The 27430-nt window shown below is 40.4% G+C and overlaps 1 protein-coding gene across 1 annotated transcript in view; it reads right to left on the bottom strand.

Annotated features, from left to right (window-relative positions):
• The window catches only part of si:ch211-127i16.2 (probable flavin-containing monoamine oxidase A), a 77636-nt gene that overhangs the window by 31437 nt on the left and 18769 nt on the right, over nucleotides 1–27430 (bottom strand). Inside the window, exons 8-9 of the mRNA XM_061734439.1 lie at nucleotides 20094–20194; nucleotides 5935–6093 (exon numbers count right to left, since the gene is read on the bottom strand). Coding sequence (XP_061590423.1) covers nucleotides 5935–6093; nucleotides 20094–20194 — 260 coding nt within the window. The remainder of the gene's footprint in view (nucleotides 1–5934; nucleotides 6094–20093; nucleotides 20195–27430) is intronic.

Raw genomic sequence — 27430 nt, 5'->3', positions numbered from 1 at the left:
CAAATGATAGGAGCAAAGTGACAGAAAACGAAGGAATTCCCCTACAAAACAGGTTTGTTACACTTCTACACTTCTACAAGACCTTGATTCCCTGAAGGAAAAGTCATCCTAAATAGCAGAGAAAGGTATGAGGTCCTCGTGAGCCGGTGTCGTGCATGTTTTAGAGTTTTCTCTGCTTTCATACATCTGATTCTAATTATTCATCGTCATCAGCTTATCATCAAGCTCTGCACAATTGTGTTAACGACACAGTCACTTGTATCATGGTGCAATGAAGCAAGGAAACATCTAAAACATGCAGGACACTGGCCCTCAATGACCAGGATTGCCCAACCCTGCTCTAAACGATAGTGGGCAACGGAGCTGTAAATGATAACAAACGGTCTTGCAGCAAGAAAACTACTCAGTTTTACCAATGACATGGTGTCTGATATTTCAAAGAAAATATTGATGATCGCTGATGAGCATCCAGCAGTAAAAAATCTCATCATACACACAGGGGGCCTTTATGTTGTGAAGCAACAATCAGAAATCTTAAGAAATCTCGAGTAACTCGATTACAAAAACTAATAGAGGAATTTCCTCTGCCTCGAAGCCTCGTTTAATTTAAGAATGAATTTAAAGCTCACGTTTCACGTTTCTATTCTTTTTAGTATAACAAAACATGTTATAACACATCTTACAGGTACGCATATAGATATACATAAGATATACATAGATATACATATACATGATAAAGGCATTTATTTATTTATTTACATGCCTTTATTATGTATAAAGCAGAAGAAGTAACATGTTTTGTAACATGTGTGAAGAGTTTTACTGTACAGGCGCCGGCCCGGGACCAAAAATGGTGACAGCGTCATGCGCAAATGCAGCAAAGCGAAAGTAATAAGAGGAAGAGACAGAAAATGTCAAAGGTGTGGGATCATTATAAATTAAAAACTAAGTTCCCGGTCCACATTGTGTAACACTCTTGTTCCAAGTCCCGGTCCAGCATTGCTGTTTAAACATGTTTGTTCTGAATGTGAAGTTGGACAATTTAAAGGCAGTGTTTAAGAACATTTATTTTATTTTTGATACTTAGAAAAAATAAGTGGGAAACAATTGTATTTAATTTGATGCCTTAGGAAATTTTGAAGTTTGAAAGTTTGAAGTAATATTATTTATTTTTATTGGAAAATTTAACAAACAGTTTACTATTTTGCATAATATGTAAATAAAGGTCATTTGTTCTTATAAAACAAAGAGGTTGTTTTTATTTAGTGATCGGTCTTGTTTTCTATTGCATATTTATAATTGTGCTTTTATTAAGTAAAAGTAAGTTTTATCGGATTACTCAATTAATCAACGGAATATTCAATAGAATAGATTACCAAAATATTCAATAGCTGCAGCCCCAGTTCATAACGTTCCAGATAAAAACTGGTATATACTGGGTCCACGCAATAAGATTACCTGCAGTGACTCTTTCCAGAAAAAGCTTGGGCCCCTATGGAGGAATGCTGTAAGATCAATAATAGATCACAGAAAAGGAAAAGATAACAAGAGAGGAACATCTCCAGGATCAAAGGACTAATGTCTCAGCAGGACCTTGAAAAACTCATCCTTGTGTTTATGTTCAGTCAAATTGATTACTGTAACAGTGTCTTCATAGTTCTGCCTGTCAATTAGACAGCTGCAGCTGATCCAGAATGCTGCTGCCTGGGTTCTCATTAGAACTAAGAAAGGGGACCACATCACTCTGAGTTCTTTACACTGGCTCCCTATATCTCAGAGAATAGACTTTAAAATATGTACCGGTATGTTCATTTATAAATCTCCAAATGGTTTAATACATTGGAGACTTGTTGCCATATCAGCCATTCAAACTACCCAGGTCTTCTGGTTCAGATCTGCTCTGTGACCCCATCTGGAACAAACTTCCAGAAAACTGCAGGAACGCTGAAACCCTCAGTTTCTTTAAATTGAGGTTAAAAACGAATTTGTTCACGGCTGCCTTAACTGAATTATTTCAACTAGTTCAAGTTCAGGTTTCAGTTTATTCATGACCAAAGTGAAAGGAAAAAAAGTGAAAGGAAAAAAAAACAAAATAGGACAACGTAAAACATAAAACACATTAATAAAATAAACCAATCATGGAAAGTTACATGCTAGTGAGTAAAAATGAGTTTTAAGATGATATTTAAAAACAGCCATAGAAGGAGCCAGGCGTATGTGTAGCGGCACCTCGTTCCAGAGTTTGGGACCAGTTACTGCAAAGGCCGTTCACCCCTGCTCTTCACCCTGGAGGGGGGAACTGTTAGGCGGAGTTGGTCAGCTGGCCTAAGAGCCTGAGAAGGTCTATGGACATTTAAAAGAGATATAAGAAGGTGCAACCATGTAAAGATTTAAAAACAAATAAAATTAAAGTTGCAAGCAGTGATGAACGGGCCCTCGCGCGTGCAATTTCCCCCAATAAAGGTCAAGGACTCAAAACGAAGTCTGATGACACCACCCATGACTCTTTATGTCAAACCATGCAAAGGTTACTGCAGAAAATAGGAACTATCACATATTGACGAATCAGAAGAAGGGGCGGGGCTAATTTGCACCAATTAAGGTGAAGGAGTCAAAACCTTGTCCGATGACACCACCCACAACTGTATGTCATACCATTCAAAGGTTATGCCACAAAATAGGGACTATCAAATATCGACCAATCAGAAGAAGGGACGGGGCCAATTCATGCCAATGAAGGTCAAGTACTCAAAACCGTGTCCGATGACACCACCCACGACTCTATATGTCAAACCATTCAAAAGTTATAGCAGAAAATAGGGACTATAAATATTGACCAATCAGAAGAAGGGGTGGGGCTAATTCAGGCCAATGAAGGTCAAGTACTCAATACCATGTCCGATGACAACACTCACATGTCTTTATCACAACCCATTCAAAAGTTATGGCAGAGAATAGGGACTATCAAATATTGATCAATCAGAAGAAGGGGCGGGGCTAATTTGCACCAATTATGGTCACGGACTCAAAACCGAGTCCGATGACACCACCCACGAGTCTTTATGTCAAACCTCTCAAAAGTTATGGCAGAAAATAGGATCTATGAAATATCGACCAATCAACTAGTATCACTTCCTTTTTAACTTTGAAGTTTGACGTAGCGCCACGGCCACGTCATTTCACGAAAAGTCACGATTTTGATAACTTTTCATCGTTAACGTCTTTTGTGTCTCCTGAGCGAGTTTTATGTCGAACGGACAATCCTGCGAGGAAGAGTTTGTTAAAGTACGACACGTGAAAATGGCATAAATTGCACCAAAATTACACGATTAATTAAAAATAGCCAACTTCCTGTTCGGTTTCAGCCATGGCGCCAAGAGACTTTTCTTTAAGTTGCGACATGATACAGGTGTGTACCGATTTTCATACATGCACGTCAAACCGCATTGTGGGGCTTGAGGTATGAGGTTTTCTAGGGGGCGCTGTTGAGCCGTTAGGCCACTCCCATTAATGCAAACCATGAAATATCACATTTTTCGCCAGGCCTGGCTTGCGTGCAAAATCTGGTGACTTTTGGACTTTTGAGGAGGCGAGATGCAGCATTTTGAACCAGCTGCAGACGGGACAGGGAAGAACAGCTAACGCCTGTATACAGTGCATTGCAGTAGTCTAGGCGGGACACAAAGGCGTGTATAACTTTCTCAAAGTTTTTGAAAGACAAAAAGGGTTTAACCTTGGACAAAAGCCTCAACTGTATCTTTAACATGTGGCTCTCAGGATCCTATATCTACAAATGAGTCACAGGCAGCACTGAAACGAAAAACTAGGACCTCAGTTTTATTTTCATTAAAGTTTAAAAAGTTTAAAGCCATCCAGGTTTTGATGTCCTCCAAACAGTGGAGTAAACTTTTAAACTATTCTGAATTTAAATTTAAACAATGTTAATTTCAGTACTACACTCTAACTCTAGCCTAAGTCTAACTTTTCTTTATTCTGCCACTGCACTGCAGCTCATAATTTTTTTCTTCTTTCTTTTTTCTTTTCCTCTTTATTTTTGTATTGACGTAAAACACCTTGAACTGCCAAATTGCTGAAATGTGGTGAACAAATAAACATGCTGTGCCTTGCCAATGTATTTTTTGACGGATAACAGAAATTTAACCGACCTTAGCCAAGGGCATTGACACAAACCCATCACATAGCCCTTTTGAACCAGAGCACATGTTGCCCACTTCCTGTAAATAAATAAATACATTAAAAAAGATCTCTAAACACATTTGTCTAACCACAGTACATATTTCTGGTGTGTGATGGTTTATATCAGTTGCCTCAAGGGCAAAGATATTGTTGCCACCTCTGGACAAAGTTAACATAAGGCTTTTTTAATCACATTAAAAGGGGATATACTATACAAAATTCACTTTTTTAAGTCTTGGTATCTGGGCCATCTACCACATCATAAAAGTACATCATCAAAATGCCTTATTAAACCTAGCCAAGCAAAATATATTTAAAAAGCACTTTAGAAACACTGAGCAAAGTGCTGAACATATAAACAATACAATAAATAATATAAACCACAAATTGTGTAAAACATGAAAAAAACCCAACAAAATCAAAATCAAAAATGTTATAAATTGACATCAACATCTCACACTGGGCCGAAAGCCAAGCAGAAGAGATGAGTCTTAGGAGCTGATTTAAAAATTGGCAGTGAAGAAGCTTGTCCAACGTAAGGCTAGTGGTTTCCATAATTTAGGAGTCGCAACAGCAAACGCTCTGTCTTGGGTACACCTAAGAGCAACTAGTCAGCTGATTCGAGTCACAGCTTGTCAGTTGATTTGAGTGACTGGGAAGTGGAGCGCAAGTGCAGCAGCTCAGATTGGTAGGGTGAGGCAATATGCAGTGGAGAAAAAAAGTATTCAGTCAGCCACTGATTGTGCAAGTTCTCCTACTTGAAGAGAGATTTCTGTCATTTTCATCATAGGTACACTTCAACTATGAGAGAAAAATCCAGGAGATCCCATATGATTTTTAAAGAATGTATCTGTAAATTATGGCGGAAAATAAGTATTTGGTCACACACAAACAGGCAAGATTTCTGGCTCTCAAAGACTAACTTATTTAAGAAACTGAACTTGTGGTGTTTGAGGAAGAAGAATGCTGTGTTGCATCCCAAGACAGACAGACAGACAGACAGACAGACAGACAGATAGCCCATCCCAGAGTGCATGGACTCTGCTTGCTCTGTGGAAGATATTTTCCATAAGTATTCCTTCCCACAGACAGCAACCTCAGTTGAGGTCAACACCCCCTATATTCACATTGCCTGATTCGTCTTGGAGTCAGCTGAAAGTCACTTTCTATGGTCTCGCCAAACTCTTCACACCTGAGTTATTGTTTCATAAACATCTGAGGCTCCAGTCTGTGATAGGAGTGCGGATACCAGTCAGTTGCTTCCCGTGGTGCAGCCACATCATGCACCTACAACCTTGTAGCCATAGCTTCAGTCAGTTGCCTCAATAACGCAGATGCGGAGCATGGCTCATACTCAATGTCCCTAGAATAAAACCAAAATGAAAAATCATGAAGAGGCATTTGCATATTTCTCATTTAATGGAGCGTAACAAGCTATTCCCAGATCGCAGAGGACCTTCAGTGCAGAAAAGCTCCAAACACTTAGGTGGCACCGTTAACAAACATCACTCATCAATAAAACCCCATGGGTAAAGGATACTGTAATCCCAGAAAATAAATGCAGACTTAGATGCATACATGCTACTTAAACTGAGCAAAAACTATGGCTTCTTTCAACCTTGGAATAATTGTTTCTAAACATTTCCAAGATTTTTCTCACAGACAGACAGACAGACACAGACAGACAGACAGACAGACAGACAGATCTGGAGCAGTCTCAACACTTAATACCGTTACCTCTTTAGCACTCCAGTAAGGTGCATGTTGGCCAGCGATGAAACCCACTAGGGCTGCGTCACCTTGAGGTGTGGTGGCATCAAAGGTGACACAGAATGGGCAGTCAGTAGAGGATCCTGCCACTATTTCACCAGAGAACCCCTTCTCCTTCCAGAAAGCCTGCAGAGAAAAGCTGATATTGTAGCCTTATCATTAATGATGCACTTTAACAGTAAACCTACAAAAATATCTTATGCGATACAGGTTGGTGAAACTTCTGCATTTCTGAGGAAAAAGTAAACTTAATTTGAAAGAATAGCATAAAAAATCTACTTTTGAAAGAGAAAAAACAGGAGTGGAATAAAGTAGATTCCCCTCTAACCAAGAAGTTTTGCTTCTATACTTTATTGGTAAAACAGCACAAAAGAAGTTCAGCAACTCATAACACTTCAGAAATGTTAAGTTTCTTTTGCAACTCTTTTGTTTGGTCTCTTTCTTTTTCACCTTACTTTCAATCATTACCTTCTTGAGTCTCTCATTCTCCAAGTTCCTTTGATGTTTTTTTTCTGATTGCAGGAATGGAAGAGTGGTAAACAAAGGCGGGGTATGCGTGGAGGGCTACGAGCTAGGCTAAAGCTAACACCGCACCGACTCCATTTACCCAGGCTTTTCCTCACCAATGTCCGATCTCTGGTCAACAAAATGGACGAATTATGACTCTGCATCACCAACAACTAACGGATTATGGACTCAAACGTCATGATCTTCTCAGAGACCTGGCTAAACAGCACTTGCCCGGACAGTGCCATCGAGCTAGCAGGCCGCTACGCTCACCGGACAGACAGGACTGCAGACGGCTCCGATAAAACCAGAGGCGGAGGTTTGTGCATTTATACAAACAATACTTGGTACACTAACTTATCAAAGAGAGTCACTGCTCAGCTGATGTGGAGTTTCTCATGGTAAAATATCGACTTTATTACCTCCCAAGAGAACTCACATCAGTTATCATCATTGTTGTTTATGTACCACCGGATGCTAATGCTAAACTCGTAATGAAAGAACTGCATGCAGCCATTAGCAAACAGCAGACAACACACACGGATGCTGCTTTTATTGTTGCAGGTGACTTCAATCACTCCAACCTGAAGACAGTCCTCCCCAGATTTCACCAACATGTTTCCTGCCACACCAGAGGAGACAAGACTCTGGACCATGTTTATTATAACATCTCAGGAGCATACAGAGCGACACCCCTCCCCCACATAGGACAGTCTGACCACCTCTCCCTGTTTTTTTCACCTACATACTCTCCACTCATCCAACGTGTGAAACCCACAGTGAGGACAATAAAAGTGTGGCCTGTGGGAGCAGAGTCTGAGCTGCAAGACCGCTTCAGACACACAGACTGGAGTATGTTTACTGCCCAGGCAACCACACACCCCCACAACTGACATCAAGAGCTACGCTTCCTCAGTAATGGATTACATCTCCACCACCATAGACAGTGTCACCACCCAGAAACGGATCACCATGTACCCCGACCAGAAGCCCTGGATGAACAAGGATGTTCGTCTACTGCTGAAGGCCCGCAACACCGCCTTCAGATCGGGAGACGCACAAGCCTACAATACAGCCAGGGCTGACCTGAAACGGGGCATCAAGAAGGCCAAGCACTGTCACAAACTGAAGGTGGAGGAGCACTTCTCCAACTCCAACCCCCAACGGATGTGGCAGGGCGTTCGGGTCATCAACGACTTCAAGCCCACCAACCCCACCCCCCCCTCCTCTTACACATCCTTTCTCAACGAGCTGAACGAGTTCTACGCTCGTTTTGAGAAGGATAACCATGCACCAGCAATAAGGGCAGAGCTGACTGCCAACCACCCGCCAATAACACTCTACCCCACTGATGTTGAAGCAGTGCTGAGCCGGACCAACGCACACAAAGCTGCAGGCCCTGATGGCATCCCTGGATGTGTGCTCAGAGCATGCGCTGGGGAGCTGGCGGGGGTCCTGGCGGACTTATTCAACCTGTCCCTGGCCCGTGCTGTTGTTCTGACCTGCTTCAAATCCACCCCCATTGTGCCGGTACCGAAGAGCTCCACACCAGTGTGTCTCAACGACTACCGCCCAGTGGCCCTCACCCCCATCATCTCCAAGTGCCTAAAGCAGCTGGTCCTGGCACACCTCAAATCCTGCCTGCCCCCCACCCTGGATCTCCACCAATTTGCCTACCGCAAGAACAGGAGCACAGAGGATGCAGTCTCCACAACGCTGCACTCTGTCCTCTCACACCTGGACAACAACAACACTCAAAGTTATTAGTCAAACTTGCGGACCTGAGCATCAATTCGATTCAATTCAATTTTATTTATATAGAGTCTAATACAACAAAGGTTGTCTCTAGGCGCTTTCCAGAGACCCAGAACATGACCCCAGAGCAATTATTACATAAACAGCATCACAGCGCCCATCAGCAACTGGCTACTGAACTTTCTGACCAACAGGACACAACATGTCCAGTTGGACCACCACTGCTCCTCCACACTCACCATCAACACTGGTATACCACAAGGCTGTGTGTTGAGTCCATTTCTCTACTCCCTCTTCACCCATGACTGCAGACCTGTACATGGCTCCAACGCCATCATCAAGTTTGCGGAAGACACCACCGTGATTGGCCTCATCAGGAACAATGATGAGTCGGCCTACAGGGAGGAGGTGGATCACCTGGCTGCGTGGTGTGAGGACAATAACATGAGGCTCAATACCTCAAAAACCAAAGAACTCATTGTGGACTTAAGGAAGAATGCTGTCACTTATCCACCCATCCACATCAACGGTGTGGCAGTGGAACGTGTGACCAGCTTCAAATTCCTGGGGATCCACATTTCACAGGACCTCTCCTGGACAACAAACTGCTCCGACCTGGTCAGGAAGGCTCACCAGCGCCTCTTCTTCTTGAGGACTCTGAGGAAACACCACCTCTCTTCAGACGTGATGGTGAACTTCTACCGCTACACCATCGAGAGCATCCTTACCAACTGTATCACAGTCTGGTACGGGAACTGCTCTAGCGCTGACCGGAAGGGACTGCAGAGGGTTGTGAAAACTGCCCAGAGAATCGCCGGAGCTTCACTTCCTGCCATGAACACCATCCACAGGAAGCGTTGTCTCAGGAGAGCAACCAACATCATCAAGGACTCCTACCACCCAGCACACAGACTGTTTGCCCTCCTGCCCTCTGGGAGGTGCTACAGGAGTCTCCGTACATGACCCACCAGGTTCAGGAACAACTTTCCCACAGCTGTCTCACTGCTGAACTCTGCCCCCCCCCCCCAGGCCTCCACCCCCTTTCACTCACACACACCAACCCTCCATCCCTCCATCCCTCCACCCCCCCCCCAGGAAGTGAACGGGGCTAGTGCCCACTAACTCTTCACACTATTCTGCACATCTGTACATAATATAATTGCACTGGCCTTTTTACCAACTACCTCCTTGCACTGCTGTAAATACTTCCACACTGGGAATGCTGCAATCACCCATGTATATACTGTAATTCAAATCTGTGTAAATCATGTAATCACATCTCATCTGTTCATAATATATATTATCATTCATTCATGTCTGACCTGCACCTTATAACAACAGTTATTTATTAATCTGCACTGTGTACATACATATTTATATATATGTGTATACTGTATATGTGTGTATGCTGTACATTGTGTTTATTTCACTGCATAAGCACTTCCGGTTAGATGCTAACTGCATGTCTTTGCCCTGTACTTTAACATGTGCAATGACAATAAAGTTGAATCTAATCTAATCTAATCTAAAGTCCTTTGTGCTGCTTTAAAGCCATATTTTCTATTATTCATTAAAAATCTGTAATGTGCTTCACGACATCTAGTTAAAAATCTACTTTTTTTTATATGTGTATGCACGTATAATATCTATGGAAACCGTTGTCAGTATGATAGTTACTGGTTAAGGAAGTACTCTTTACTAGTTTTCTGCTGGAAAAGACTGAACTGCACTTTAAAACTAAAATCAATGTTTTATTGAACATTTACCTGTCTGGCAATGCATCATCTTTTATTCAAGGGCCAACTGCCTGCCAAAAATACAAAGCTGGTATTCGATTTATCCTGAAAATCTGTGTCTGTGTCAAATGCTCCACTTTCTTTTTCACCAACTATGGACTTGTTGCAAATCTAACTTTTTCCTAATTAGTCTTTCTATGAATCACAGTATCTTTGCCTTTGACCCTGGATTCAGAATTGTTGATATAGTGTGAGCTTGCAGGATGGTTAAATGGCAAACCAATGCAAATTTGAGCCAATCCACAAAAGCTAAAGGACAACAACCGCTGTGGTTCGCTGTGATTGTGCTGCACTAAAATCAGATGGTCTAGGTCTGCATAGGAGGAGGAAAAAAGTATGAAAAAATATGTGATGGAGTGGAGAACCTAGTGTTAAATTGCACTGTGATAGAAATAACAGTCTCAATATCAAGCAGGCAAGAGCAGGGAGTAAGGGCGAAATGATATTTAGATGAGTGAGAACCCCTGGAGCTGTTGGGAGGAAGGGAGGAGTCAACCTGTCAACATAATTAACCACTCTGTCAAAGGGGATCATGTTTAACAGTCTCATAAGACAAAGAAATGATTAAAAAAAAAAGTAATATAAAGAAATAAAGATATGCCCTTATAATATGATAATATATATGATAATATAAGACATAAAATAACTGCCTTAAATGTACCAGAAACAAAGGCTTTTGTGCAGTACATTGTTTTGACTGACTGCTGTTAGTGCATGTTCACTAAAATCAGAGTGTTTGTAGCATTGTGGAACTAAAATTACTAAAATAATAATTTGAATATGTATTATTCTAAGAACTTAATTGTGAAGTACTTTGAGGTGACCTTAGGCGTTGACATTTTACATCTCAAAATAATTTTCAGCACAAAAGGTTAACCTTACATTGCCCCTCATGATTTAATCACCTATGAGTCACTTTGAAAAGCATCTTTAGCATGAATGGCATGTAGAGTAATTAAATCTGTAATTTTGTTCCTTTCAGAATCTTTGAAGCAAACTGAACTGACAGAAATTTGTTGGTTTATTTTTCTCGGCTTCCTTTTGATTCAAGTCACTATGATAAAATATTGCCCATGGCAATATATATATATATATATATATATATATATATATATATATATATATATATATATATATATATATATATATATATATACACACAGTGTATATATACAGTGTGTATATATATATATATATATATATATATATATATATATATATATATATATATACATACAGATGTTATATATATTACATTCAATAAAGTCAGGAGGACCCCAAGTAGAACCACAAGGCTCTGACTGTTCATTTGACAATCATAAAATAAATAAATTAGGGCTGTCAAAGTTAATGCGTTAATAACGTGTTAATGCCTATTATGTTTCACAGCACTACATTTCCTTAAAGCAGGATTAATGCACACTTGTTTCAGGAAGTACCACCCTTCTCCAACCATACACCGTACCATATATCACCCTGTGGTTTTGTAATTTGACAATGACTGATGGAGTGATAACTGCTAGACATTGGCTGAGGTGAGTCAATCAAAAGGATATGCTTAACATTAACAAAATTATTGAACATCACTATTCACTATTCATGATCATTATCTGCTCTCCTTTTTCTGCCATGATCTTTCATTTCTCACTATCAGTGATTTTAGTCCTCTTTGACAGAATTGGAGTTTTAAGGGCTTAATAAAATATGACAGACCAAATTGTCAAAGAGGGCTAGTGAAGGACACCCTCATTCAAAACAAAGTACATACATTAATTCAGTTGACATACCAAAAAAATGAACCGCCCTCAACTTCTTTATTTTATGTTGTGGGTTGATTCGACATGACTTGCATCTTCTTTGCTTTATTTTTCACTTCAGTCAGTATGCTCTAGATAAGCTGATTATTAATGCAGTATGTTTTCAAACTATGGTGACTTGGGGACAGGAAACAAAACTTCAGTGTGTTTGTGCAAAAGAGTGTATTACTGGCTTTTGCACTGAATGGATTTCGAACAGGTTTCTAACAGAGACATATAAGAAAATATATACGGGTTTGACCAAAAGAACAGTGTTGTTTTTAAGCCAACCCAGTCTCACATCAAAATGTGACATTTTGATGTGAGACTGGGTTGCATAACAAACAGTTGGGTGACCAGCAGCATGATGCACAATTGATGACTCCTCTTCCCATATTTTCCTACTCCTTACCAAAAACCTTTGGTGCCAAAAATCTATAAATTTATGTTGCCTAACTGCACTAAATTTGGTGTTTAAGCATAAACAGCGAATAACACTGGAACTAATCAAACCAATTCAGAAGTTCAACCATGCACTGCCGCTCTACCTTCTTATTCATGCTTTTCTTTTGCATTTCTGTGAGATGTTGCCAGGTGCTGCTAGATTTGACTAAATTACTATATTTGACACACTTGCAAGGAGAATGGAGGGATAATACCTAGGCTGCTGTAGTTTGAGTATCCAAATTGAATTTATTGCTTTTAGTCTCCTTTGCACAGATACAAGGAGGACTTAACTCTGTTATTCAATATTTAATGTCGTAATAGGCAACTGCTATGAAGTTTGATTAGCCTCTCATTACTAGAAATTAAATCCTAAGAACATTGTCACTCAATTCAACATTTGGGTTGCACAGGCAGTAGAAAATGTGTGTGGATATTTTAATTATCTTTAGCTTTTATATCTAAAATATAAAGCAAAGAACACAGGGCAACAATCTTTGCCCCTATAGATATAAATATGTTTATCAAAACTGCTTAAAAACATTACTTTGTGTTAGAATTATTAACTTTACTTTTTTTTCCTTTCTTATTTCCTTGAGATACTTTAAAAACAACAATTTGTTTGAAGCAAGGATAATTATTTGCTGTTATACTACTGAAACTACTACTGAAATTTGATATTTGCAAAAAAAAAAAACATTTTAAGGTACACAAAACATAAAAAAATATTTGTGCAACTAATTGTGAGAAAATCTTTCAATTATTCATGACTAAAATATTTTATAGTAATTGACAAGAAAATCCCTATTCAACCAAGCCGCAACGAAAAAAAAAAAAAAGTTTGTTTGTGTTGGAGAAAGCATTCAAATTGTTACACAGCTTCCCTCGTCAAATGGCCACTTGCCACTGGTTCCATACAGAGCTCAGAGTGGTTGCTCATAAATCTTTCCAAGTCAGAGCTGCTATGCTCACCAATTTATATTGTCTCTGGAATTGACTAAACTGCTTCTTTTTCTCTCTTTTTTTTAAAAATTCAGACCTTAAGTTTTACATATCAAGGACGTCATCCACCTGCCAGAGGCCTTGCCTTGGCAGATAAGAGTGTTATCACAGGTAACTGAAGAGACGAACCCACCAGCCAGCCCAGAGCTCTCCCCAAGCATTTACATTGTGAGGACATGCTGTTGCTTCAAAGATTGTCAACCAGCGTTGTGATAATCCAAGGAAGGAATGCAGATTTAACTCTTCATACTGAAAATGCTAAATCCATAGTCTGCACAAATGTTGTGAAAAGAGAATCCAGTGAACTAGTCAGCAGTATTTTCCAAGTGAGAAGTCTGCTGCCATCTGTTATCAAAGTATTTCAATAATTTATCACGGCCACAGGTTTAAGAAATGGCTGGTTGTAAAGCAGGCTCTTTAATGTTTTGCCAGGAACACGAGGGAGTAAGGTGGCAGTGTTGTGCCTTTAAACACATCAGTTCCCAGCAGTCGGGGTGCTGAGGGTTTGATCATGTCCCTTTGCAAAAGGAGCTGCTGTTGTACTCTGATTACATACCATTTAAGTCATTTTCAGTCAAAACAGCATTCTACTTTGCAAATACCTTCAGGAAATGGTAACAAAAATGGAGAAAATGAGCATAACCAGGTGTTTCCAAAATAAAGTTAGAGCCTGAGATCCCAGTAGCCTTTTTTAAATGATATCAAATGCTATATTACTGGGATGTTAATAATGGAAGTAAAGCAGAAAGTGTATTGCTTATTTCTTTTTCGATTCGAGATTAAAAAGGAAATTAAAAAAATATCATTAAGGTCACAAGTTGAGTTGACTTCAATGTACTTAATATTCTCACCTTATTATATCAATAAAATGCTGTGACCGCCATACTCTCAGCAATTTTCTACAATACTGAGTAGCTCTTTCGATTACAAAAGCTGGCTTTATACCATATATGCGTTTCATATTTGTACATTCTGTCACAACTCGCAAGTGCTCAAGTCCTCATTCTCCTTCTACTTCCGGCTCTCGGTGAAGGTGGACACTTTTCTGCTACTCTCCCTTCTCTATCTGCCCTGCTACTGCTTTTGTCCTGTCTTGCCTCTCTTTTTCACTCCTCCGAAATTCTACAATCATGGAATTGATTAACTGGTCTCTCAGCACAATTGACCAAATTTTTGCAACGAGAAGTCAGGGGGTAAGGGAGCCCTCTTGCCCCGATGGGACATTTTTTGCTGGATACACAATGGATTCCTGGAAACACTGGAAACCGTTGTGTTTGGCGATCCTGTCTGTCGAGAACGTTGAAGATGCCTTCATAATTGGATTTATGATAGCAAGATTTCTTATAATTGGAGTGGGGGGATTCCTCACATATCGACAAATGCGTAAGTTGTCGAAAGCTGTTCTGGCCCTTTCTGAGCTACCCGACGTTGCTGAAGGGATAAGCGCGGCGACCAACACTCTGACTTTAACACTGGGAGAGCAAAACCGCAAGCTGGATGCGATTCTCGAACAGAATCGCAGGCTGGTGGTGGTCTTTGAGCTCATTGGCAAGATGGATAAGACCTTGAAGAGGTTGGAAGCTCGGCTTGGCGGGAATTGATCACAAATTCGTCTGTTTGGAGTCGCCATTGATGAACCAGATACTTAAGGCAGACGGAAAATTACTTGGATAATTAGTCTGTCTGTTCTTGCAATACAATTGTTGATTCTATAATCTGACCTTGACAGAGCGGTTTGGCCGACCGCTCCAGTCACAATCTCCCTGGTGGAATGTAAACAAGTGGCGCTGCCTCCACTAGCCCTTCCCTCTCCCAGGAACATCTGTAGACCTGTTTTCAGAACTGACTGAGCCGTCTGATAACATCAAGGACATTGGCTGAGGAGCAGGGGCCTCATTTATAAAAGAGTGCGTACGATTCGTAATAAAAGTGCACGTAAACCCAAAAGCGGAAAATGGCGGGCGCAAAAAAAATCCGGATTTATAAAACCGAGTGCACGCACACTTGCACGCAATGTTCGCTTTATAAATTACAGTCCAGCTGGAAGGTTGCCCAGTTGAATTCGGCTCATATCCCACCCTCTACACGCCCACTTTTTACCATAAATGGGCAATGCAAAGTAGTATTTGCATATGAATGAACCTGCTGAGCATGCGCAGCGGCTTTCTGCAGCCTGTTTGGGCATCAGAATGAATGAGACATGTCGAGCCACCGCGCCACTAAATTTCACGGAGACTGAGAACGAGATGTTGTGGATGAGGTGGAGGCCAGGAAAACTACATTATTTGGTGGTCACAGTAAAAGTATAAATAGTATATAAATAGTATAAAATAAAGCGAGTGAAAATAAAACGCCGTGAGGCGCAAGGGCGCAATTTCCACTGGGAACAGGGGGGACATGTCCCCCCCACTTTTCAAACTCATGCCCCCCCCCACTTTTTACAGTTTAAGAACTAACGGTAGGCTCAGCCTGTAATTGCAAATCATCAAGACACTGTGCGAAGGCGATGCGAAGATGGCAGCTCCGCTACCTCTCCTCCCCTCCCCTCTCCCCTCAGTGCTGCTCTAGGCTTATTTATGGTTCCGCGTTAAATCGACGCACAGCATACGCCATAGGTTACGCGGCCACGCGCACCGCACAGTGCGCGTTGCCGCGTAACCTACGGCGTAACCCTAAGGCGTAGGCTCTGCGTCGATTTAACGCGGAACCATAATTCAGGCATAATTAGGCTTAACTAGTGTGTGCGTGTGTGACAGACGTGCATGGGACAATTGTGAAATACGGAATAAACTGTAGAGAACGCAACTTTTAATTCCCAATTACGTAACAATTCCGTATTTCACGGGACGGGTGGCGAGCCCACTCACCGCGGCTGCAGCTCCAGCAGCAGCTGAGCGTCCTGACTGACGCTGTGCTTCAAACACAGAGGGACACGATCAGCGCTATTATATCATAAGTCTGATATGTGATGACATTATTAAGAGTATGACATGAATCTGGCTTCATTTCCCCACCTTACCGCCTGCGTCGCCAGTTCCCCATATCTTAAGTATGTTCCTACGGGAGGGTCAGGGTTGGCGTAGACATACGCAGATTTTTCGGTTAGTTTTTTCTTTTTAAATCCCAACCTTTGCATAGAAGGTGGCTTGCGCATCTTTCAAGCCCTGTTTTGTGCGCAAGCAAGCTTTATAAATGAGGCCCCAGCTCTCAGCGAAGTTCACGGACTTACCGCTTACACACACACAATGTCATCCTTTCTCTGATCTGTTCTCACCAGTTGACTCATGTCTTATGTTATTTGTTTTTTGTCTGTATCCTGATGGGTTGTACTGGTTGTCATCTCACTGTGCTGGGACGCCAGACCAGCGACAATAAAGCTATTAATTAATTAATTCATTCATTCATTCATTCATTCATTCATATGAACGGTAATACATAACATAATACACCATGTCATTATTTATTTGACAAAAATTGAGACAAAACACTAAGTAGTGCATGAAAAACAAAGTACACGCTAGGATTTAACACACACCCTTGAGCAGCAATGACTTTAAGCAACTGTTTGATGTTTTGTGTTAGGAAGAATAGTCTTCATATTTATGCGGACTAATGGGGATCCAATAAATAATAAATAAATAAACACACATCATCATTGAGTCATTTTAGCTTACTGGTCTTTATGTTGTTTCACTTTGTTAAGGTTTATGGTAATCTGTTTATGCACAACTCTTTTAAAGCCCCAGCACACCATATAGTTTGGGTCATTGTCCTCTTTCCAGACTCAAATTCAGCCAAGCTTAAGCGGTTGGATAAATGGCCTTACATAATCGCTGTATTTATTTTTAGAGTTTGTGCTCAGCCAAATGACTGCAAGGTGTCCAGGTGCTAAAGGCAACAAGCCTAGACCGACCATCAGCCCTCCACCACCACACTTCACATATGCCATGTGCCAATATGCTGTGTTTATTTATGTTAATGGAAATATCTAAAGAAATCAGCTTTACCAGTAGTTTTTGGTGAAATGAGGCACTGTGTATTCATATCAAACACCTGATTTGTTTTTTTTTTTCCTCTTCCAAATGTCATGCTGCCTGCTCTTTTTAGAAAGAAGATAGTTTCTTCTGGAAACCCTGACAAACAAGCCAAACTGATGTCGTCTTTCAAATATTGTATTATCAACTTTGACGGTTAATTATTGCATGCCTGCTGACTGGTGCTGCTTTTCAGCGACATACGCTGTTTGAATCAAAATGTAAATCACATGAATTATGTACCCGAGAGCATCTTCGCAATAACACACCTTTGGTGGAACGCAACACGTGCCATTAAGAGGTTACTAAACTGTTTAACAACTTTTTACTACGTCCCTTACATCAAGTTAGAATGCATATATTGTAATGAACTTACCTCAAAATTAATGCTGTGCTTAGAAAGAAAGACTCATGGGTGCGTGTTGCATTTTGGCTTAGCTTTTGTTTAATGCATTAGTCTTCTAAAAAATTATTATCTAACTTTGCAGATCTGTTAAATAGGTGCATTTTCAACCTGCGTTTCAACCTTTGGACATGAGGCATGTTAAGAAAGTCTTTGCTCTGCTCCTTCACATCTCTACAAGCTGGTATTGCTCGTGTCTGTTCGCTTCTCCACTTGGCATTTGCTTTGACAGAACCGCAAGTTTTGACCAGCACATCACAGCACTACTGTGCAGTTTTGTTTTCCATCAACATCTCCTTGTGCTTTGGCTACTGCAGGAGCAACTTCCTCTCTTTCAATCACATACCAAATCAATCAGCTCCCGTCTGTACCAGATTTTTTAATAAAAGCCAAAACAAAAGAGCAACTCATACTTGTTTTAGTCACTTTGCTTTGGCTCCCAGAGCATTCTTACAAGTGACTTTAAAGGCTCTCCTTCTTTAACTACACTTTTAGAGTCATATAAGCCTCTAAGTAGTCATATCCTTGAGCAGAGAACTGTATTTGGCCCAGGGGCATGGCTGACGACCCGAGGCAACAAAATATTTGGGATCCCTCAACTGTGTAATGAGCTGGAAGAAGGTCCCTGAGGAAATAAGGTCAGTGGAGTCAACAACATCTTTAAACCTCTTCTTAAAACATGCTTTTATCAGCGAACCGTTCTGAAGTTTAAATGACTTTTTTTTTTGTAATGGAACACGATGTTATAACTCTATTCTTTTATTGTTCTAATTTCAATTAAGTTAACTGATTAAGTTAATTAATTTTATCTCATTTAATTTTTTTATCTGTTGTTTGTGTGAAGCACTTTATACCACACGTTTAGTGCATGATAAAGTAATCATTATTTTATTATTATTACTGAATTTTTGTTTGCATGTATAAGGTAAGTACTGTAGTTATTTTTGAAAAGACTATGTAAAATCAGATCAAATAGTTATAAAGTGTTTTAAATATCTGAAATAGTCTGGAATAAACTGCATGTTTTCAACATAAAACATGTGCTGTGTGCAAAAGATTAGTCAAAAGCTAATTGGGATTTTGCTTTAGATGCCTAGACCAACAGAAAGGATAAAACTTTGAGCAAAAACAAGATGAGAGTATTGTGGACAAGATACGGTTGTTTTGTGAGTCCCAGTGACGTTTAAAAGCTCTTTCAACTTCACATTAGTGCGGTTGCACACTTGTACTCATTCTAAACATAAAGCTTACAATAGAAGGCAGCAGCAAGAATGCACCAGGAAAAAAGCAAGTGCACATTCAGGTAAAAATAGATCCACATACACAGGGATATTCAGCTTTTGTTTAAAAGAAAACAATGTTTTAGACATTTTGCCTGTATTTGACTGCCTGAGTGGCAGGAAACATGGCAAGAGAGGGGTATGACACAATAAGTGCTTTACAGCTGCGTATTGAACCGTGGAAGCTGCTGTCATGTTGAATGCGCCCCAGCTGTGTCAGGCCAGCCTGCCGCATTGTCTCCACCTGCTATAAACAGTGTTTAAACTCTTTGGCATCAGTCTTAATTACATGCTGGTCTTGGCAGACAACTGTGATCTGTTTCAGATCAGCATTTCCACACCAGAAATACAACTTTCTGTGTAATTCGTCAGGGAAAAGTATGGACTTCGCTTTTCCTTTAATTTGATCTCTATTTCAGTCTTCTGAGGCATCCGACACATAACTAGGATTAGTAAAAGTACGTTTTTCAATCAAGAGAGAGACTGCAAGCTGCAAATCCATAATTAGAGGAGGAGCGCATCGAATGAATATACCTCATTTTCAATCACTGAATGAAGATAAGTTTATCAGAACACAAATACATTTTGCTAAGCCACCGAGGCACAGATCTAATAAATGTATTATGCATAAGCACTAATGATTCTGCCGTCATTACAACTGTCAAATTAATTCTACTAACAAGGTGCAGAAGCATTTTGTTAATTAATTGCATCATTGTAAAGTGAAATATAATGAATAAATAAATCACATTTGGTGTGGACAAAGTGTCATTTGTAAAGTTTTGAGATGCAAAAATGTATCGTCCAAGTTGGTTACATGCAGTACAATTTTGCTACGAACTGTGTTGTTGCCACTGCTGGAAACGTGTGAGTGGTGAAAAACTCGTCTTTTGTGGTTACAGTTTATATTCTGACACGTCACCACATTTGAGAGTATTGAGTATTGAGGAAAATACATTATTAATCAAAGGCAACTGCAAACATTTGAAACCAAAACGCCATAAAAGGAGCCATGCAACCTTTTTTTTCCAACTCATACAAAAGCTCACAATTATTTTGATTGAGACTACCTAAAACATTCAAAAGTTTAACTTCTTTCTAATACTCACTGTCTGGTATGTAATGATGAATTTCATCATATGGCCCACGGGCATGTTCTGGGTGAGGAATTCCCTCATGCTGGGCAGGGCTGGCTGGTACTGGATCTTTGCTGGTGAGAAAACAACAGCAGAGCAGGAATCTTAATGCAGCATGTCCTTTTTAGTGTCCATTCTCCAATTTCACTGCTCTTACCTGGTGCAATACATGCAAAACTTTAACCCCTGTGGAAAATCTAGAGTTTATTTGAAAGGCAGAGTAACAGAGGGAGATAAAACAAATAATGAAGATGGAGAGCAGACTTGAGCCAGTCCCTGCATTGATCAGAATGACATTAGTGGCTTTGTAAATAAATCCCCATGAACTGAAGCTACTCTGTCTGTTGTTGCCAGACTACTAATCACAGCACTTACATCCGTGAAAGCCCCATCTCAGCGTGGAAACAGTCACGAGCACAGTACCTTATTGAAGGAATGCACACAGTGGTTGAGGAAAAGCCCATCTGTTTCTGCATTTCTGGCAAGTGAAGCAACATCTGGCTGAGAGCCAGGCTTTTAACAAATGAACTACCTACGATGGGAAACGTAATTTTGAGACTGTCAAGAACCTGTCAGCAACCTCAAAATAATGCTCTTAATGCTAAACAAAATGCATGAGCCCTAAGCAGTAGAAATGACTAACAGCAACATGATAAGTGGCACCAAACTAATTTGACATGGTCACCCAGACGATCAAAATGACAAAACTGCCCGCGTGACACACGACCTGTCAAGTGGTGTCATAGTCATAGTCAATCCTGCTTGTTTTGACAAAGCATTCTCAGCTGATAGCAAGAACTGTGTCCTGCCACATTATTTGTCATGCTGCAGAAGACTAATTATAGAGTATCCTGGCTTCATAGTTTATGAACATGCACGTGCAAATCTAACACCACCATGCACTCTCACAAGCATAGGTTATCTTTGATATGTTCCAAGAACTTGATTACAACTCCAACAGCCGCTCAATAACTTGAGCTAGAGTGGCAGTTCAAACTACAAAACAGTCAAGTTGTTTCTCTCTTTGAATCATCTTGATTTTTTAACCTGAAAAAAATTCAGATTCTTTTTTTCTACATCAGCTTGAATGCTGTACTCTGTTGGTGATTTATGTTGTTAATTCTGGCAGTTTTGAACATCTGTAATATGAGTAATATCTATAATATGAACTTAATAATGTTAGCTACTTATTTACATGTGGCAGAGGAGCCTCACTACAACTTCACATCGAACTGCTGTCCACGAAGTTTGAGGGGTTTCTATATGCACTTCGTACCGATTCTGCATGTGGCATCACCTCAGTTGCTGCCAGGCAATAAACATCTCTGGATATTTCATCTATGGCCTGCTCTCTGCTACACCTCCAATAGTTTTTTGACTCATTTTCATTTTGATTTGAGAGAGAGAGCAAGACACTGTGGGCCTGATTTACTAAGATTCTAAATAAAGAGTACTAAATTGCGTGTGCACTGAAAAAGTTTGCACGTGCTGTTGTTGTGTGTTTTGCGGGTGATCAACTAAGATTGCGTGCGCAATTGATAACAGGTGCAAACAGCAGTATTTAAATGAGGTGTTGCGTGTCTTACGGTTTGCGCCATGGAGAGTCTGGATGGAAAGCAGGATAGTTGCAAGCGCAAAATGAAATTTGAGTTGGAGTTAGAGATATTAGTGGAAGAGGCAAATAAACACATTCATGAACTACAGCAAAGAAATTTAAACATTACCAAAAGAAACGCAATGTGGGAGAAAATCTGCGATAAAATAAATGCAGTTGGTAAGACAAAAAGAACGGCAGATGAGGTTAAAAGAAGGTGGCAAGATATAAGGCGAAGAACTAAAGAAAAAGTGGCCTTTAATAAAACTTCGGCAAACAAGACAGGTGGAGGGCCTGCGGAAGAGATGCCTCTAACCAGCATTGAGCAGCAGGTGCAGCTCACCTTCTGCGAGGAGCAGATAACTGGGATACCGGGGTATGACACGCTAGAGCCAACTGCAGAACAGGCGCACAATAAGAAACACTTTTTTCTCCATGAAAACACGTGATTTATTTATTATCACAAATAAAAAAATGAATGTGCCTCCTGTGGCAACCTTTTGCTGAATAATACTCGATTTAACATTCAGATAAAATATTTCTCCTTTTGCATGTGGAGAATCCTCACCACAAGTTGAGCCATCCCCACCCCAGTCCTCAAATCAGGCACCAACAAGCATCCCTGCGTAATGCTGGGCAGATTAGCACCTTCCTTTCAAACGTATTAAATACAGACGCAATCACAATCAGGCTTGGTAAATCTCATTGCGCGTGGTAAATGGACCTATTTGCATTTTCCCCTCCCAGTATTTAGCACTTTCTGGCGGGTACGCCCCATATTGATTATTCATCAGGGCAAAAGTACTAAATGAACAGCGTGTGTTATTTTGCTCATTTGAGAGGCGCAGTCCTCTTTGCACGCTGTTAGTAGATCAGCTTGCACATTGGTTTGCGGGTGCTGTCAAGTTTGCACACGTTTTTACGCACGCAAACCTTTAGTAAATCAGGCCCTGTGTGTTTATATACCTTGCCTGCATTTTCCGAGTCAATCTGAGTAACCAGAGGTTCAGTTAAACAAAGCAATAACAAGTAAACGTGCCAACTTCCAGACTGATGGAAGATCTATTCCATCTGTTCAGCCCCAGTGGCATACAAACACCAGAAACTCATGTTGTCACCTGCCTAAGCAATTTTTAATTACAAGAAGGCGGAGTAAACTGACAGTTACCGGTAAGTCTGGGGTTTAATCGTACTTGTGATACAGGAAGTGATAGTTGACGGGCTGGCCCACAGCCTGACTCAGGGATCCAGTGTACGATGCAATGTCAACTTGAGCCAGTTATTTGTGTCTGAATGCATAATTGCATTGTAGCACAAAGCTGTACATCAGACACACTCTGAAGAAGAAAGGGGTGAAGGGGTGTTGAAAGGTTTAGCCAACTCCCTAATATACAAAAAGAAATGTGAGGATTTAAGATGAGATACTAAAATGCATTCTAAAAAAAACTGGCATTTTTTGTATTTGCATTTGTAGTTTAGGAAAAGCTGTGAGAGAGAATGTGGCATACGGTACTCCAATTGTTAGTGACGTAAAGAAGTTGACTTGCACACAGTCTTGGTCTATCACTTGGGTGCAGAAATACTTGGATAACTACTGCCAAGACAAAAATTCTCATGACAAATACTATCTGCAAAACATTTATCTCTGAGGACATTAAGTATCAATTGACGTGTAAATTGTACCCTTCCATAAAAGAAAGAAAAGCCAACAATGGTAACTGAAATAAGTTGCAGCCTTTGTCGTCTGCCTGCTTGTCTATAATTGTATTTCTGATGTCCTCAAACAACTCCCTTCTTTTCTTTCTTTGCTCCATGTTTATTGTCATGCACACAACAATGCCTATTATGCTTATTACTATACAACCTTTAGTTGAAAATGCCCGAAGTGTATAGTGTTTTAATGTCACTATAGTCAAATTTGATTCCATGGTGCTTGTTCCAGACCTGTTTAAAGGAGCATGAGGCTCCTTTTAGGAAATGAGACTCTCTAGCGCCACCCTTCACCACGACGGCCGTCGGGGGTACTGCAGCCAACAGTGAAGCCGGCACGGGAGAACGGGGAGAACGTGCATGCAGCGTCATATGACGTCACATCCACAGCCCAGCGCGGGAAATTCCGGTCACAATTGCAGCACATTTTGCAGCACACAGCCTGTTCAAGGCAAAGGAGAGATACACTAGAGGAATCATTCTTTTTGGTTTGGAACGCTTCATCTGACATTATTACTAGAAAACTTAAAACGTATACAAATTTTTTTCATAAATCCTGCCTCAAGCTCCTTTAACTTGTTGTTTTGGTTTGTTTTTAAAGATTCCATTGAACCACAAATTTAAAAAAAATCAGATTTTAATCAATCAATTTTAAGTAAACCATTTTCTATCACTACTTTCCTCAGTTTTAAATGATGGCAGTGACCATTGTGAGTTTTTCTTTCTTTAATGAAAGCGCACCAGTAACTTTTTCCACATGTGGAGTTAATGGAGTTTATAAATTGACAAAAAGTAAAGGTTAAAAAGACAGAAATTGTATCAGAACCATGAAGGAAATACTGACTTCTCTCTACAGTAGATAATCCAAATAACTTACTACTTTGTGAAGGCTCTAGATTTAATAGCTTGCTATACTTTTTTTTTTAATTGATCCGTCATCTTTGCAAAATAGCTCAAAGTTGAAGAACATGTGTCTGCACAACTACTGCTTCCTGACTAAAACGTCAAAGGACACACCGCTTCCCCACAGTGTCTGTTCATCAAGTCTCTGTCTCTCTTTGTATCACTTTGCCCTTTTAAGACACCATAGCATTTGATCTTCTTTGACATGAATTCATCACCTTGTCCTTTCTTTTTACAATTTATTTTGTCTGACATGAGAGCCAAATCTAAGTAAAGCCCTCAGCAAGGTGCTGCAAAATCTCCATTACTCTCTCACTCAGAACTTTAAGCATTGCGCACAACCCCTTTTAGGGACTTTGTCAGAAGGATGAGGAGAGTAAAACAAGAAAAGACACTGAACTCAAAACATAACATCGAATGGAAACTCAAAAACTCACATTAAAAAAAATAAAAATAAATAAATAAATAAATAAAATAATAAATAACAAATACATTATATATATATATATATATATATATATATATATATATATATATATATATATATATATATATATATATATATATATATATATATATATATATAAAATGTATAATATAATATAAAAAAAACATGGAATGACTACAGCTATCTCTAAGCTAAGTATAATGTATAAGCTTTTTTAGAATGAAAAGCCAACAGATCTATGGATAAGGCCCTGTCACACGTTGTCCATTTAGCCAGCTTATGCCCACTCATGAAAAATTTGGGGAATACGCTGGCATAACTCAAATTAGTTGGGTAGGTTTGGCATAGGTTACGAGCACTATGAAGTAGGGGTGTGCAAACAAGGGTACCTCACGATTCGATTTCGATTATTGGAGCTTCGATTCTTCGATTCTTCGATTATAACGATTGTCGATTCGATTCGATTATTGGTGCCACGATTCTTCGATTATTGTGATTTTTAATGCTTTTTTCCATACAAGATTGATTTTGTCTTCATCTGTGGCTACATTTGTAAATAAATAGCCAATCAATTAACTCAGTTCCTCTAACAACACTCATTAAGTAAATAACAAGGTTTTTTGAACATTTGACATATATTTTTCAAAGAAACAAAATAATTTATTTTATGACTATGTAAACATTTGCTCTTTGACGTACTTAACATTGACCAGGGAAAGCTGCACTTGCATGAGAGCGCCCTCTATTGGCAGAAAACACTGAAAATGGTCAAGCCCTGGATTTAATGAGTTCATTAATTCAAGTAAACAAGATATGTACTTCCATCAAATTTATTTAGTGTAAACATATCTGCCATATTTCAAGTGAACAATAAGAAATGTGCATTCTTGAAAATGAAATGATTCAGCAGCTTATTCAGTCTGGAATCTGGATAAGATATAAAAATATAATATAAATATAAAAAGATTCCTTCAAGAGCAAGACACCTACTGCCACTTTAACCCAAATAACCTGATCAAACCAATGTGCTCTAAAATCTGTTCATTTCAGTGACTTGCACTGTGCAATGAAGCTTGAAGACCTTACCAGGCTGTCACACACTGCAACAAATACCAGGATACCTGCACAGTAAACACAAGGCATCCATCTAGAATGATGACTGAGCTAAAAAAAAAAATTAAAGCAACACAGTGAAAGTGTTTCAATATTTGAAACACTCAGGAAGGTAATGAAGGCATCATTACCTTCCTGAGCATATTAGTTGCTCTGCCATGGCGTTGTTGATGTGTAATATGTACCATAAACGGTCTGCAGTTGTCTGAATGGGAAGGGAACTGGAATTAACTTTATTTTTTCACCCCAGGCACGGAAACCACACTTTTAATAGATGATGCCTCAAAAGTAAGTAAATATTCCTTCAAATGAAACTAAAACCAATAATTTAATATGAACTAAGTCCTTCGTTCTGCTTCTTTCAGAGGGGTTGTTTTTTTTGTATCACTTCAGGTGAAGTCATAAAACAATACCTACAGTACATTTATTTCTAATATTGGGCATATATCTTTTGTTTGACAGTTGGCTCTACCATCAGCTAGCCATTATCACTTCCACATCAGTTATGGTCACGCTACTAAGCTTAGCAAAGCAATTGGTGGTTTGCAGCAACCCAGCATCGGCTAAATGCACCCGTCATTTCTGATTACGGCACTAAAACAAGATTTGAAATGAGATACCGTATTTTCGCGACCATTCGGCGCACCGTGTGGAAAGGCGCACCCTCATTTTTGTGTGTCATTTTTAGATTTAAAACATACATATGGCGCACCGACCCAAAAGGCGCAGTCTACAGAGCAGAGCTGCACACAGCGTGCCGCAAAACACGCCGGCCGGAAAACACACACACCCGCTGCAGAACGCACACACATGCAGAACGCACACACAAGCACACAAGCGCTTATTTAAAAAATAGAGCGGGAGCAAAACCTCTGTTTCTGCATTAAAGAGCTCCGCTAATTCAGCTGCGCCAGTCCGAATTTCCTCGGTGTCAGTCACTTTCTGCACAACAGTAAATAAACTTTTCATACCCCGTTGTGCGGATCCTCCACCGCGCAGAGCCCGTCTCTCCCCAGCGGGGTGGAGCAGCGCGCGTCACCGCGGCGGTCCCGGGTCCCGCGTCCCGGGTCCCGCTCCGCGCTGGTCCCGGGTCCGCTCCCCGTCTGCTCCCCCGCGCTGGACCCGCTCACACACGCGCTGTCGGGGAGCCGGTACCGGGGTTTGTATCCGACAAAAGCTCCAGTCCGAATTTCCAGACCTGTCTCAGCCACCTGATCATCATCATCCCTTCATCCAGCCCCCCCTTTCCATTCGTCCTTATAATGACTCCGGCTGGAAACGTCTTATGCAAAGTTTTTCTTTTAAAAATCACCACAGTTTCTGTCCATCAGCTGCGCCAGTCAAGCGCTACATAAATGAGAATCTGTGTGTGTCGCGCCGCGAATACACACCCGCGCATGTCGGGGTCCGGTACCGGGTTTGTAACCGACAGATTTGGCTGCAAATTTCGGAGGGTGAAGCTGATCAGACCTGAGACAGACCCCAGAAATCTCTGCTCGCAAAGCGGCCGGGAACCAGGTCGATCGGACCGCTTGGGGAACC

The sequence above is a fragment of the Cololabis saira genome, chromosome 11 (genome assembly GCF_033807715.1).
Source record: "Cololabis saira isolate AMF1-May2022 chromosome 11, fColSai1.1, whole genome shotgun sequence".
Lineage (NCBI taxonomy): Eukaryota > Metazoa > Chordata > Actinopteri > Beloniformes > Belonidae > Cololabis > Cololabis saira.
Note: the sequence above shows the minus strand (reverse complement) of the source record. Positions and strands in the feature narration are given on the sequence as shown.